The sequence below is a fragment of the Ostrinia furnacalis genome, unplaced genomic scaffold, assembly GCF_004193835.3.
Source record: "Ostrinia furnacalis isolate ACB-3 unplaced genomic scaffold, ASM419383v2 OfSCF7664, whole genome shotgun sequence".
Taxonomy (NCBI): domain Eukaryota; kingdom Metazoa; phylum Arthropoda; class Insecta; order Lepidoptera; family Crambidae; genus Ostrinia; species Ostrinia furnacalis.
In genome coordinates, this window is record NW_021137903.1 from 177,903 (window position 1) to 194,490 (window position 16,588).

Here is a 16,588-nt window from a genome sequence, read left to right on the forward strand (position 1 = left end):
TTCTTTTAGTATTGACATGAAATGAGTTAAAAAGAATGCTTATTTATCATACAAAATGATTACAAACAGCGGGCAGTGTGCCACATATTTACACACCGCATACCATCTACCCCAAAACAGATACGCCGAATCCGCTATCCTCTACTCCGGTCGCGTACTGCTTAATAATTTAGTAACGGCAAGTCAACGTTTCGCAGCGTTTGTATTGTGGATAATTCATAGTTACCTCTACCTGCCTCGCGATGGCCGGCTGACCAGTATACTGTATACCTTCGTTGATGCGTCAGTGCTGCGCGACCACTCGGCTGATCCGCAGACCGCGACGCACTGCGCATCACGTGCTTCCGTTCGAAATTCAAATTCAAATTCCTCACGTTCTTTATTCGAAGTGTTCTGTTAAAAAGTGATTTTTGTTTTTTTGCTGAAAAATGTGATTGTGTCCTAAAAAGTGTGGTGCCAGTTTGAAAAAACAAACGACAAAAAGTTTATCTTCGCTGATTGATTTTACCTCCGTTAAGCTGGAGCGGAACGGTGTTTACATGCATTACCGAAAGCGGCCCTACAGGTTAGAATGATTGTGATCACTGGAATTCGTTAATGTACCGCGAATGTGAACAATGTATGGTGTTGAAATTTATGCAAAACACACCATCCGTTGTCACGTTCCACAAATGTTAAGGTGACTTTAAAATTATTGTTTTATCCATGATGCTATTTGCGTTTAGAAAAATAGGTGTTGTGGTTGGTCTTGTTATTGTTTGCATTACACGTCTGGCGTATCTATTGTTAGTCGATGAATGCAATTGAATAAAACCATCTTAAAACATCAATGCGTACAGGATGATTCGATATCGCAATTTTCATATTTATTAAATACAACTTTTTAATATAACTAACCTTAAAATAACTTGTTTCATAGGTAATAAGACAGTGTATCATTTTGATAGCAATCTTAATCGAATTTCTAATTATAATTTAAATAAACTCCTTACTTACCATTCCACAATAAAATTACGAAACTGGCGATTGGAAAACCTCTTTGAGTGTAATAAAATTAATAAACAATTAAAATATTTTAGTATAAATACGAGTAAATAACTAATCTGTTACTCACTTAAGACATACCTGCCTAATTATTTACCGATAACACTAATCTATTAATTGATTTCCTAGACAATATTGATAGACAATCATAAGATTTCCTTTTTCTCTGTATTTATCAGCTTTACAAAACACACACTTTTGTAATACGAAATATAGGTATTACATTTTTATCATTCATCCATCATCATCATCATCGACAGCCCTTTACAGTCCACTGCTGGTCATTTTTATGAACTTAATCCTAATTACCCTAATTATAATATTTGTTTGGTCACCCTACTAACATCCTTACACAGGGCCGGCCTTTATTTATTTAATGTAATAATTAGAATTTTAATCGTTTTGCCAAATTGCGGCAACCGCCATTATGACGGGTGGCGTAACTGCCGGCTATTTTATTGTCACACCATCAAGCAATAGATTTAAACAGTAAGCTCACTTCACGAAAAGTAGTTGCGGGTCTAATGACAGTTTAATTTTAAATGGGACAAACTTGACCTTCACGCTGGTTGTGTTTTTATTGGCGGTCAAGCTGTAGATCCTGGCTATACAAGAGTTGCAGCGGTGGGAAAGAGAATAGTCCCGTTCACGAAAAGTCCAAAGCATTGGCTTTTTCCTGAAAAAATCTTGCGAGAGTCCATAAAAGTTACTTGCCATGCATTACGTCCAATTTTAAAAAAATGCCATGAAAGAATGAAACTTACAAATGATACGTAATGTAGTTTTGGAAGCAAAATGTTACAAAAATTACCTAATGAACCTTTCATTCACCCCAATCTACGGTAGGTATCTAATAAATTAATTGTATTTACTAATTTCTAGTACTCGTCGCCCTATGATTCCTTAATGGGTGTCTAAAAGTGACAGCTACAATAAAAAAATATTTAAAGATTGACAGTTGAAAACCTCTAGAGACCATCAGTGATTTCAGACCCTGAAAAACCGGCGCTGAACACGTTACTCGTACAAATGAACTTTTCAACGCTGCGTTACTTTGACTCAAGTATATCTCGTATTTGACTGTAATCATCCCTGAGATAACTACAACGCCATATTTAGGAGGCTTGTACTGCATCAACAATACAACAAATAAACAAACCCACTCTATTAACCTGCATTATGTTGTACCCAACAATGTGTACGCATGGATATTTTATGATGTCCATTCTATTGTCCAGCACAGAACAAGTACAAAGTACCAACAGTACTGACACGCAAAACGGCTCAGTGACTCATAAGTAGGTACTTATTTTGTTTTTGTGGACTTGTATGGCCATGGTTGTGGAGGTTATGTCTCATAATTTAACTGCGATACATTAAATAAATCGGTCAATTAAAGAAATGTATACTTAGCTGTGTGAATTCATATGGAATGTCTTAAAACTAGATGTATATTTAAGGATATAATCCCAAGAAACCTAATCTACTTGAAAAACCGTATCCGTTCAGCGTTTTATAGTTAACAAGAATCGTAAAAGAAATGTCAGACTACGAACTCGATCAAATAGCTCAAATTATGCAGTAGTTAGAGACCTAATTAAAAGATGAAAACTGTAATATCATACAGAACTTCTTCTTCTACTTCGTCGCTACACTCTTGCCAGTGGTCGTGGTCGTCACACCAGGTCCGGTGGCAAGCCTCACAATCCGTCGCCATTCCTCCCGCACTGCAGCCTTTCTTGTGCACTCGTGAAGTGGACCATTGGGTATTTGACACCATTTCCCAATAATTCTAAAGCACAACTTTTTGTAAAAGACACTTCTTTCTGGTCTTAAAAACTTAATTAATTTTTAATTACCTGTAAATTACGATTTTTGGTTGCATTATAATTGAAAAAAGTATTTTCATTGAGTTGATAAAATTGTGACGTCACATGCTAGTATCGCCGTACAAAATCTATGGGAGAGTGTCGTTTTGACAGTTTTAAAAAGTACGTCAATTGATTGGTGGTGTCAAATACCCTATTGAGTGCGGTTTTGACCTGGTTAGTCCATGAAGAACACATAAAGAAAATTCTGACTTTGATATTTGCAAAACATAAATATACGAATGATTAATAATTCAAATAAAATGATCAACGAACAGTGTTGAAAACTGAAGAAATTGTAAGCAAAAACAATTTAAAAAAAATTAAACAGTTCGGCGGATTAAGCGGCCTTAATTTGTTTGTAAGATTGCCAATTTATATTACTAGTTATTGTTTTAATCGGCTAAGAAACCAAGTAGCAGCAAACACTCAATCACTAGCAATTATTAATAGGAATGCGCATTGTTACTTTTTATTAAAATTTAACATTATTGATGTAATGACTGTCCAGCATCAAATACTAAATCTTTGAATTAAATGTCTTAAATATTAAAGCGTCTAAAATTATTTCAGATGCTCGTGCGTCGACGCTCGCTCGTGATGTCGTACTTAAAAATGCTTCCATTATTCTTACTATTTTAATTAATTTAGCTACTGAAGGCGTACCTATACTTGCTTATTAACACAGTTATAGTTTAACGGTGATACACTTTTTTGATAAGTATAAAAATGTGAATGTAGGAAAATATTAACCCAGATAGACCATTGGCGATGCAAATTATGTGTAATAGAAACTATATTTGTACGGAGATTAGGCGACGGAAATTGTGCAACATAAAAATCTACTCTCTGTAATTTAATGAACGTTGTGAAACGTCTTTAGGTTTGGTTTGGACGTTAGATGGCATAAGTATAAAATTATGTAAATAGGTAATCCAGTTGGGTTTACTTCAATCCGTATCAACGGTACATTTTCCGGAAAAACGATACAAATGCGTTTACCGGCGGAAAACTATTTATAAAGTCACATGAATTTTCGTGGAAAATCTAGTAGGTACTCTATTGGTTTTAACTTTCAATAATTCAAGGCTCTATTTGAGCTTAAAATGATAACCAGGATTTTCAAACTAAACTGAGAAAAGTTGCATAAAACTTTCAGTTGAGTCTGTCCTTTGTAAACTTTCTTCTGAGATCTCTCTATTTTTAAAAGGGCTAATCATACGTAAATATTATTCATCCAGTCATGTGAAGAGTGCAAGATTGCAAATTTGCCATACCGTGAAAAGCGGACATCCACCCAATATCAAGCAATATCACGATTACACATCCTGTGCAAGCGCAAGCGTCAAATGTCGTCGTCCAGTGCCGCAGCGGAGCATGGGCGCTTTCTTACACAATTTCACGGCGCGCGCGCACCCATGCCTCATTTGTGGCGACGATTTCTCTGTCACTCCCCGTGGACAGGACGCCCGTTAGAAATTATATCCGATTATCCAACGGTATATGATCGCTGATTTACATAGGAAGATTACGTTGAAAGGAAAAGTGGTTCTGATCAAGGGAAGAGAGAGAAAATATTGAAAAGTGTGCTTTAAATAGCAAAATAACAGGGTGTTTCCATCCTTACCAATATTTAAATACGATTTACGCTTATCTACAAAGTTTTGAGCCAACAATAGCTCAATGGAGTGGGTGTCAAACAGCAAGGGTCTGCAGTTTTAACCCTGTCGCCGCTGGACTATTATAGAAAATCCACTCGTAACACAAGCATAATAATATTAAGCCTAACTCGAGTTTAACATTATTGGGGATCGATTCGGAAACCTCTGTATTCTTTTTAACCAGTGACTCATAGAGGCGTAATAAATAAGGCAGGCGGATAGGCAGTTAACATAAGACGCACTTTTTTGTTTTAAGACAGCGCTCAAGAAAATAAACATCAACAATTTTGTGGGAAACCAAGCCGCGTTTATCGCTTCACAAATCTTTGAAATGTTTGTCGCAATTTACTTAAGTACAATACTGAAGATTAACTATTACAAAATGGCCGCCTTAACTGCTATTTGGGTATTATTTTTTGTTACCAGTGAATGGCCTAGATTTTGTAAGTTTGGCGAAGGTCGCTCTTGGAAGTGTTAGTTCAACAGTATTTATACATTTACTATTATACAAGTTTTAAGCTAAAAAGGCTTGAAAGACATTCATTACAGTCTTCATCGCCTTTCCTAGTGTCGTCACAAACGTAGTCCTGGTATCTATTTTTTTACCTGTAATATAAACCAAAATATACCAAACCATCATTTACAATCAAGACTTCATCATCATCATTTCTTCAGCCATAGGACGTCCACTGCTGAACATAGGCCTCCTCCAATGATTTCCATAATGACCGGTTGGACAATCAAGACTTATGTGAAACTTAATATCCAGACATTAAGTAATTAGAAGATGCAGTAAGATCACTTGTCTTTAGACTTATCAGGGCAAATTTTTAAAAGTTAATTAGGTAGTGATTAAAGAGCTCTGAGAAAAATGTTTAAATATCACAGCCATTTAGCCATTTTTTCATGGCGCGAATCGCAACATCTTTATTCATATCTCAAACACGCAAAGTTAAGGCTCCAAACAATAACTGAAATTACTATAATTAGACTCACAGCAAATTGCAACTAGCAGCACTCACCTATGGTATTATATCTAACAATAAAACAGGATAATTGCAGTTATAAAATATTTCCTTCTTTCGCTAAGAGCGCAAACCTAAATGCACCGGATGTGCGTCTAGTAATCGAGTCGGTGCAACGCTCACCATGCACTTTTCGTGACCGTGTAGTTAGAGTTAGGTAATAACAGAGAGAAGATTATTGGAAAACATTTAAAGTCATCCAATTCTTGCCAATAATGCATATTTTTATTTGCATTATGTAAATACTTACCTACAGACAGTGCCTGAAACACGCTGAAAAAGCTTTTTATTACTGTTTATTAGAAAGGGTAGATATTGTTCCACGGCTAAAAAGAGCTTTTATGAAATTAAATTAACATTAGAGTTTTTATTCCAGAATAAATTCTTGAAATATGAAAACTAAAATTTACACACATTTTGAAGAGTTATGTTAGGTTAGGTTAGGTTATCCGCGCGTTAAAACTGTGTGCTTTGTTTTATAATAATATGAGCCTTAAAGAAACGATTTTTTTTGTCTAGGTACCTACCTACTTATCAAATTGTTTCTTAGTGAAACTTAATTAAATTCAAATAATTATGTAATTACTTTATTAGATATGAAGCGCACCGTGTTGTTCTTTCGTCAAAGAAAAATATGATTACTATTATTTACAATTTTAATTAATAACTGTAAAAGTTTCATAAAACCTTAATTGAATTTATCAAGACAACTACCTTAGTTTTTTGTGAAACTTTTCACCGCTTCTATTGTTTTGTATCGGGATTGATGTGCCGTTCCCGAGAACGCTCTCTCAGCTGAGAATATTCTCGGGAGCGTTCCCGGGAGCGTTCTCCTAAGTGAGAAAGGTTGAGAATCATGTTTATCAAATGGAAATAAACAAACTTTCTTAAGTAAAATAGTATTAAATTAAGTCAACAGATAAGTGTATATTAAGAATACACTCTATTTGCAGTGAAAGGCTATATTCTCAGTGTTCCCGAGAATATTCTCGGGAACTTTCTCGGCAATATTCTTGGCAACTGCACCTTTATTATATTTTATTTTTTTCGTCGTGAAAATGTAGTTTTAATGATATGTAAGATGACAGAAATTTCTTTTTACACGTAATTAAATAATGTAACTGTCCATTTTTTCGTTTTTAACACGCTCTTATTAGGTCGTCGTGTATGTAACTAACTATGTAATGGAATCTTAGAATCTGAATTACATGCACTTCTACTAAGTCTTGTATCATCATGAAACTTGGAAATTTTATGTGGATTAGAAATGACAATACAATATTGTGGTACCAGCTGGTCTGATGATGGGACTGGAAGGTGGCCAAAAGAACTCCTAAACGAAACGGCGAAATCACATCGAGTTTGGGTTCGTTAGATTTGTCTTTTCGAGCACTTTAATGCTAGATGATGTCCAAGGTCCTGATGATTATTGGCTTTTTAGTGCTGTTAGTAAGTAAAACTATTCTTATTTGACATTAAGGGCATATTTCACAATCGCTTAGTAAGGGCCTGTTTCGCCACTTCTGCATAAGTTGTGGATAGCCTGTCTGACGGATCATTTGACACATTTTTATAGAAAATACGTCCTAGCCAGATTGATCCGACACTTAGAAGAATGGTAATACTCCTCTTCAAAAAAGGTGACGAAACCTTGTTAAAGAATTATAGACCCATTTCGCTTCTGAGCCATGTCTACAAGCTGTTTTTGATAGTCATTACGAATTGTCACGCTAGCAGGCTAGACGACTTTCAGCCCCCCGAACAACCCGGTTTCCATAATAATATACGCAACGGCAGATTATACGGAAGATCAAGGAGTATAATCAGCCACTTTGCGTTTGTGAACTATGAGAAAGCCTTCGCTTCGTTTGAAACATGGGCAGTGCTTCAGTCTCTTCAACTATGCCAAATTGACTATTGATACATTAAAGTATTGAAAGGCTTGTACAAACACGCCACAGTGACAGTCCGTTTTAAGATCAGGACCCGAAACCTATCCAGTTGCAGCGAAGGGTGAGACAGGGAGACGTCATCACCGCCGCCCTGGAAAATGTTTTCAAGCTTCTGGGCTGGAGCGGATTCAGCATAAATATCAACGGCGAGTACATCACCCAGACAGCAGACGATATCGTAGTCATGGCTGAGATCGTGGAAGATCTAGGCACAATGCTCGATGGCCTCAATAGAATCTCTCAACAAGTGGGTCTCAAAATGAACATGGACAAGATTTAAAAATCATGTCTAAAGACCGTGTTGCACCCACTCCTCTAAAAGTTAGAGACTCTTCACTCGAGGTTGTTGACAATAATGTATACCTGAGACAAACAGTCCAGTTAGGTAGGTCCAACTTCGAAAAAAAGGTCAATCATCGAATCCAACTCGGCTGGGCAGCCTTTGGGAAGCTTCACGACATTTTCACGCGGTTTCTCCGTCGCGTCGCCACTCCGCTTTAAATCCACTTTGAATCCGCTTTGAATCCGCTTGCAATCCACCAGAGTGGCAAGGGCCTTAAAACTCAGAGGCACACTGATGTTCAAATACCGTAGCCGAGTCCTAAAGCCGCGGTACGCGTTCGCCACGAAAAGAGTGAGCAAGACAGCAATATCTCACTTACACGTTTCCTGCCTTATTTATAACGACCAGTCTTAACGCCCAGTTAATAAAACATCGAAACATTACAAATAATATCACATATAAACAAAAAAAAATTAAAACTAAATGTATTCTGTCGAGAACACTGAGAATATTCCCGGGAGCGTTCTCGGTTCTCGAGAATATTCTCACTGGGAATATTGCCGGGAACGAGAACTTTCTCAGCGGCACATCTCTAGGCTAGTCTCAGACTTTTAGAGCTAACTAACTTAATTATGTTGTGTCTTAATTAATATTAGAATAATTAGCTAGCAACATTTTCACTATATAAACAGTTTTTATCACTATTCTTAAGTTAGAAGTGTCTTATTATTAGGTACTATAATGCAAAACCAATATTTTACAGAAAACCTGTCTGAAAAGTTCTTTTATTCGTCTAAATTTGAAATGAAGGTAGATTTACAACAACTCATGCAGCACGGCCGACTCAGTTTTTTCATCCTAATCCGCTTATTCAAACTAGTAAACTCGTGTGGGAATCCAAACCCACATACTTACCGTTCATTATAATTACGTATAATCATGCATGACCATTACATCAGTTCATCGGTTATATTCGTATACAGAATGGAACAATATGATTCATAGTAATCAACTAGCACCTTGCTAAAAACACCCAAAGGGCGATGGAGCGTGCTATGCTCGGAGTTTCCCTACGTGAGGAGACCCACAATGACCGAAATAGCCCTCAGAATTGCTAAACTACCTAATCTATCTATCTATATAAATAAAAATGAATTGATGTTCGTTAGTCTGATTAAAACTCGAGAACGGCTGGGCCGATTGAGCTGATTTTGGTTTTAAAATGTTTGTCGTAGTCCAGGGTAGGTCTAAACCAGTGGTTCCCAAACTTATTTTATCTACTGTCCACTTTGAGAGTAAATTCTTTTTAGCGCCCCCATTTGTAGTCGAGTGTCGAGTGCTCAGTCGGTGTCTAAGAGTCCTCCTAGTAAATGACGCCTCCCAAGCTTCTACACAACGTCCCGATTTTTTTCTGGGTCTCTTACCACCCCCCTTTAAGCCTGCAGCGCCCACAAGTGGGCGTTATCGCCCACTTTGGGAAAAACTGGTCTAAACGGTGAGCAAATACGCGCGCGATATTTTTTTTCTGTGACAGACAAAATTCCACGCGGGCGAAGCCGCGGGCGGAAAGCTAGTTACCAATATATGAAAAAATTTCGATTTTAATATTGATAATTTCTAATAAAATACTAATTTGTTTCAGCTCTGGGAAGCGGCAAATCGGCTCCAATGTCTTAGCTAGGTAAATATTAATCTTACTATAAATACTTAAGTAATTAAATACATAAAAACATCTACAATTACTGAACATTCTGCCCTCAGAATCTCCGCTAGTAATTTTACGACACATGCGCCATCTATCGCAAGCATGCTTTTTATAGCGCCATCTGTTGAAATGTATTTGGATTTCGCTAGTCACAAGGCACACTCAATGCAAATGGCAGCTAGTTGGACGACTATACAATAGATGGCGCTACAAGTCTTGTAGCAAATTATAGCTTAGTGGCTGGCCTACTACTGAAATACCTTGCCCTGGGTTCAAATTATTAGGATACCTACTTGGTTTTATACGCCTTACTTTCGAAAAAAATTGTGGGTGCTCCAACTACTCAACAGTCCACACGTTCTCAAACATTCCAACCATGAGTACTAGGTAGTACACTAGTATTATATTATCTGTGGTAGTACTCTCCTCTCCTCAGTAGGTAACTCTTTGTAAACCCAATAACTTGCTCAAATAAGTACATTCTACAAAGCGACCCATCTCCAAAATGGCGCTCAAGATCTCCAAATTAGCTCTTACTCCCGACCCAGACCTCTAAAACTAATTATACTAATTAAGCCGTTATTCCAGCCAATTGTACCGGTCGTCGTCATTCAACTCGTCGGGCTGCGGCTCCGGCGGGGAGCCGGCGGACGACATGTATTCCGACGTGTCGCTGGAGGAGGACGTGCAAGGACTTAACTATAAGGTAAGATTAAACTCCTTGGAAGTGTGGTAGCTGTCTAGGCGCATACCACCGATTTTTAGTTGGCCGATAGTTGGGCCCGATTTTAATTTGTATGAAGAATCGGCCAAATCAAATCGGTGCTATGTGCGCACTTCCATACATGCTCATACTTACTTATCAACTGCCTGAAAAAATCGATGGTCTGTTAGGGCATCAGAAGTGCGGCAGCGGCGTTTTTATAATGTGAAGGCAGGCATCCATGTCATATACTCATAGTATGAAATTTTCAGCGTCTGTCGAGTGAAAACACTTGAGATAAAAATGATGAAAAGGAACGGGAAAGCGATCGGAACGGTATTTTCAATCGTATGTTACCTAAACACTACTGCAAATCCTGAAACATTACTTTAGTTGACCTATGTAATCGCTAAAAAGTTCCATTATTAGAAGAGAGATTTTTTGGAAGAGAAGAGCCCCTTGATCTTGAAATGCCCCAATCTAATCTCACCATGAAACTTCAGGAAATACGCGGGATATAGCTTAACTAGTATTTGTAACCCGTGTTTTAACAGTGTTATAAGAATAACCCGCAGTACAGTTAGGTAGCATTTATTCATCTTTTTCTCACGCTAGTTCTCATTACTGCTACCCCAAATTAAATTAAGGGGAATTATAAAACGAGCGACTAAAAAAAAACTTTGCGACTGATGATGGCATACTGTTTTAATACCTTGAGCGGTATGAATTTGAGTAAGCGAAAAATTTACCAAACTAACGACGAATATTGATCAATAATAAAATCCAGAACGAGCTTACAAAATGTGGGTTTTGATTATTACATTTCAGACATAAAAATACTATCCGGGCGACTAAATTTCTAAGTGAGCGACTAGAAATACAGAGAGGGCAACTTTAAAATATGAAGATACATTAGATTTTTCTAATTGAGGTTTTACTGAACGAACTACAAAAAAGTTAATTCTAAGCAAAGTTTTGTGAGCTGCTTTATTAATGATTATTGGTTACTGATATTATATTTGAGGTCTCATGTTTTTTTTATTTTGATACGCTTTATTAATAATGAAAACTACAGATTGTTACAGCGCGCGAATTCGAATGGGGGCGGGTGACTGTCCCGAATTTTTAACAAAATATGTATGCAAACACGTTTTGGGTCTAGCAATTCGGCTCAAACTAACAACACCGCCACTGGAAGCAAAACTGATACCTATTGGACAAAAAAGAAAACGAGGCCGGCCCGCTAAGTCCAAGCCAGCCAGCGTTGCCAGTTTTTTTTTTCGCCAAGTCGGGACTTTGGTACTTTTTGAGTGAAAATAGCGGGACTCTTCCGTCAGAAGCGGGACATAGTAATAAAAAAACGTATATAATCAAAGGTTTTTAAATATTTATCTTTTTATTTGACTTAAAATTACGTTTACGTGACAATATAATAGCAAAAGTAGCCATAGAAAATGTATTTTAACAAAAAAATAATATTTTAAATCAGATTTACTCTATCGTTAAATTCGTCTTTAGAATAAAAAAAGAATAAAATTAAAAATGTTTTATTCTTTAGAATAATATGGCGTTTCAAACAATAGTTTGGTGAAGTAAGTGTCTCTCTCCGAAAAGCGGGACCGAGCCTGTCCCGCGCGGGACATTTAAATTTGATTTAAAAATCGGGACGTCCCGCCAAAATCGGGACGTCTGGCAACGCTGAAGCCAGCACTTATCATACAGTGACGATGAGTAGGTAGAGCTCCTCAATCCTCATAGGTACCAATAAACCTTATTAATAAGATTACTTTTTTTTGGGTCGACAGAAGCGACTTTTTTTTTTGTTGATTCGATTTAAGAAAATACAAATTTATTTCATTTTTCGTAATACATTGTTTCATTTGATTACCTACCCTTACATTTTAATGATTTATTTTTTTCGCTACTAGAATAGTGTTCCGTCAAATATTTATTTCATAAGATCATTTTTTATTTAAATGAGGGCTCATAATGCGCTGCTCATAATAGTATTTTTCAAAGTAGTTTTTGCATTCGAAACACTTCATTAAAGTTCAAAATACCACTCAGTATAAAAAAAGCATTTGCCAAATATTGAAAAAAATGCAGGACCTAACGTTGACACTCAATCAAATATTAGGTCGCTCAAATATTATGAAGCTTCTCATTTTGTATTTTAAGGAACTCAATTTTTTTTTGTAAGTTGCTATTCTTTTGATTTTTCGTCACTCGCACTCAGTCGCTCACTTAGTAATTCTTTAGCCCACATTAATTATTTTTGACACTTACAACATAAATTTACAGTCACTCGTTTAAATACTACCCTTAAATTAATAAGAGCATAAAATCATAATTATATTAAAGAATAGACTGAAGATAGTAGTCTTCTAAACTAGGTAAGTCAAATTAAAATAATTTATTTTGCAAGTACCTAGGCTTAAAAAAAGCTCTTTTACATGTCCCACTATGACTTTAACTCTACCACTGCTTCGGGACAAAAATTGAGCTAGGGCTCAGAAGAAGCAACGCAAGAAACTCAAGTCTCTAATCTGAGTCAGAATCTTACTCATCTAGAGAAAGATAAATTCCTGACATAGAAACTTCTTAGAAACCCTAGGAACACTCAAATAGCACGTATGAAGTGTTCAGTTCACGTCATTGTATACTCATTTAGCTGGTTATGTCAGCTTCCTTCCTGACTCTATGAATTATTCAAACTGACACACTTGCGATAGCGCATTTCCTTCGGCGGCCTTATTTATCTACCTCGTGTTTCAACGAAGAGCAATAAAAATAATAGATATAAATAAATAAATATTTTTTATCGCACAAAACTTTACACGTTTACAAAAGACATAATATTTTAAAATATAAGTATAAATTGTGCATTGCAGTTGAGACACAGAAAGAATAATTAAACAAAGGTTTCCAAACTAGTAATTAGTTTGTTGGTAAATTAATTTCTTAATATTCTATACTTTACTCCGTAGTAAAGTTTTTATTATGTCTTGTATCAAAAATCCTCTACAGTTAGCTGTAGTTATAAACAATGTTCTCCTAATGCTTGTACTACATCTGTTCTAAAAACGTTACAGGAAGTTTCCTGCATTAAATTATTCATAGTGTTACTTGTACTGGAATATTATCAGCATATTGATTTGATAATAAATAATCAAATATATTACAATAGAAATGTTATCGTGAACCTGAAATTTAATTCAATATTATTCGCTCGTAGGTTTAGAATCTTCGATGGAATTTCAGTAGTACCACAGAATAATAATAAGTACTTGGTAGTACCTAATTAATTTACGTTTTTACTCTAGCCCCATAAATGTATGACTAGTTTATGCTATAAACCCACGAAAAAGTAGCGTTTGTAAAATTTATTACAACCATGAATTCAGGATTAGATTGCATTATTACTCATAAGCTATTTTAAGCTATTTATAAACAAGTTGGTATTAAATGTCAGCGAGGCATTAACAAGATCAGATGAAGCTAACCGCCCAAGCGACAGTTTTCAATGGGATTAAGGCCACTTATGGCAGACATAGTGCACGCGGTAACCATGTTGTGTAACCGCCTTGCAAGTCATGTGTGAACATGTGACTTGCTAGTAAACATAGTAACTCAGCAACATTTCTTAGGTCAACCTAGTAAAGAAAGAACTATGGCCAGGATCCCTATACGAAGTACCATAAAACTCATTTATTATAATGTTTTTGCAATTAGGCTTTTAAAAGCACTTTACACGTCCCAGTATTATTAACCCTACCACTGCTTAGGGACAATAACTGGGCCAGCAATTCTTTATTGCTGCATGTAGGGACTTAGTAGGGAATTTAGTGCAAGAACCCCTCCACTTTGGTATAGAAGGCTCATTTTTGCACCAGTTGTTCTTTGGGTGCTCCTGAGTAGATTTCCGTCGGTAGACATCGGGAGCCCCCCCTGTGGTAGCAGGGGGAGGGGGGGCAAGTTTCCTTCTGCCGCGCTTCACTTTAAGGCCCATATCTTCAAAACTATGGGTATTAGGGCAAGTGTGGTGTCATTTTCGGATAATTAAAGGATGGCGAATTCATTTCTAGAACAAACTCACAAAAACCAAAAAGTATTTTTTAAATAAACGTCGTATACTTTTAAATCACTGGAGATAATCTAATGAAAAGAAAAATTTTTTTTCACCTACTTTTTTCAAAAAAAGTACCATACAATGGTATATATAATCCTGATAAATGTAGCTTTCAGGACATATTTTTTTTATTAGATTATCTTCAGTAGTTTAAAAGTAAAAGACGTTTATTTAAAAAAATACTTTTTGGTTTTTGTGAATTTTACTCCATATTTCTATTTTTTTGTATGAAAAGGCAAATAGTTTGTTCTAGAAATGAATTCGCCATCCTTTAATTATACGAAAATGACACCACACTTGCCCTAATACCCATAGTTTTGAAGATATGGGCCTTAAAGTGAAGCGCGGCAGAAGGAAACTTGCCCCCTACTCCTCCTTTTTAAGTTTCCCCAGTCCTTCACTATGCGTCAACACATTTTGAATTTATTGTGAGTCAACTCCAGACGAAGTAAATTGAGTTGGCGCAATTGAGCATCGCAGCATGATATCCTACCCATATGTACCTAGTACCTACTTACCAATGCCACGTAATGTTTTACAGCGAATTCAGCGTCATTATCGAATTAGAAAAACATTATCTTTGAAGTAAGGAAACAAGGAATTTCCGCTAGTCAACATATCCAGTCAGTGGCCTATTAAGGCGATTGGAAATCTCCAAACCATTAACTATACTTATACGCTTTTATTTCTCTTGCAGTGAAATCTGTTGCTAAGTTTAGATTATGATAAAGGTACCACTTTTTCTTTCGGATGCATCAGAACAGGAAAAACGACCCTAGATGGCATAATATTTTAAGTTATTAACCTAAGATAGGTTTATATTCTAATCAAAAAAAAAGAGGAAAAAAGCGTTTCTTTTTTATTGATTTTATCAATTGACGCATCTTCAATCATCATGACGTGGTTCCTATTTTCAATTTTCACCACACAGTGCAAGGTCGCGTTGGCGCTCTGCCAAATCTATAATTTAGCAGTGCATGTGTTGGCAAAAGGTGACGACATACGCGAAAACACTATCTAAACATAGAATGCTTTTATTTTCCGCCTATCTGTTTACACTGCAAGTGCAAGCAGTGCAAATCTCTATGCAACAACGTTTCTCTGAGAAACAATTGATAGTTAGCTTGCTGCTTTGTATTCTTCTGTTTGTATGATCTGATGTGGTCTTCTATAAATGCTGTTAATTGCCAGTCCTTTTCCCTTCCCACTTTATTTGGTGCTGACTTTACTTGCTGCTTATCTTTATCTTCTCCTTTAACTAATAGTGAATATTGAAGAGTTATATTCAGTCAAAGATATTAGCTATGATCTAATAATAATACGTCTTCTACCGGAGCTGTTGATTGTCAAGTCCTTACAGCAATAATTTCAGCAAATTCTTACCAAAATACGCTATCGCCTCTTTTCTAATTTAAAGGCCGAAAAACATTTCGAAGCTCTGATAACCCACTTCCTCAACTCTTAAGTAAAATTACGAGATAAAAATGCTATTAGTTTGCCACTTAAATAACGTTCAATATTCAACACTGATAAAGACCTGCAAAATTGGTACAAGGGTATCCTCATTGTGAAGATAATTTTAGTAGGTGACTCTTACGGAACAAACATTGGAGTAGTTACTCCTAATTTTGGAGTCCAAACAGCCACATCCCAGTTCGTCGACCCCATTAGATCATAAACAGTGGATTGTCCGAAGGAAAGCGCATAAACAATGGTGTCCCGGTTCATTTGCTAGTCGGTCCTGCGCGCGCGCGTCCGGACATAGGTACAGAAGACAGCAGACAGTTCAACACTGTAGGCTCTTACGTAGTTGTATTAGGTACTAGTTTTCAACAAAATGTATAGTCTGATGTGCGGTTAACTGTACACGCCTCGCCGCTTCCGCCCAGATGGACTACACGCACGCACGAAGACATGATAAATGGTTATAGTATGTTTATTNCGTTTATTGGTGGAATATGCTTTTTAAAACTGCTTCATTATGCCTCTACTATACGATCAATGGTCCCACATTGTACAAAATCATTTGAAGTGCGAGATCACGTCCCTATTCCTATTCATTTTTAAAGCTACTTCGGCTCATCAAGGCTTTTAGATTATTCATTTATCTGTTCCTTTGTCCTCTTTCGTCTTTACGAATTATACTTAGTAGTAGTAGGTACCTTTCATCACTCATCGTCATCATCATCATTTTGAACTTAATATTACGTACCTACCT

The 16,588-nt window shown here is 36.4% G+C and overlaps 1 protein-coding gene across 5 annotated transcripts in view; it reads left to right on the top strand.

The window, feature by feature from the left end:
- nuf (rab11 family-interacting protein nuf) overlaps positions 1 to 16,588 on the top strand; it is a 98,857-nt gene that overhangs the window by 57,793 nt on the left and 24,476 nt on the right. For all 5 annotated transcript variants that reach the window (XM_028322532.1, XM_028322533.1, XM_028322530.1 and 2 more), the window contains 2 exons: positions 9,476 to 9,514; positions 10,127 to 10,244. In XM_028322532.1, the coding sequence (XP_028178333.1) occupies positions 9,476 to 9,514; positions 10,127 to 10,244 (157 nt within the window). The remainder of the gene's footprint in view (positions 1 to 9,475; positions 9,515 to 10,126; positions 10,245 to 16,588) is intronic.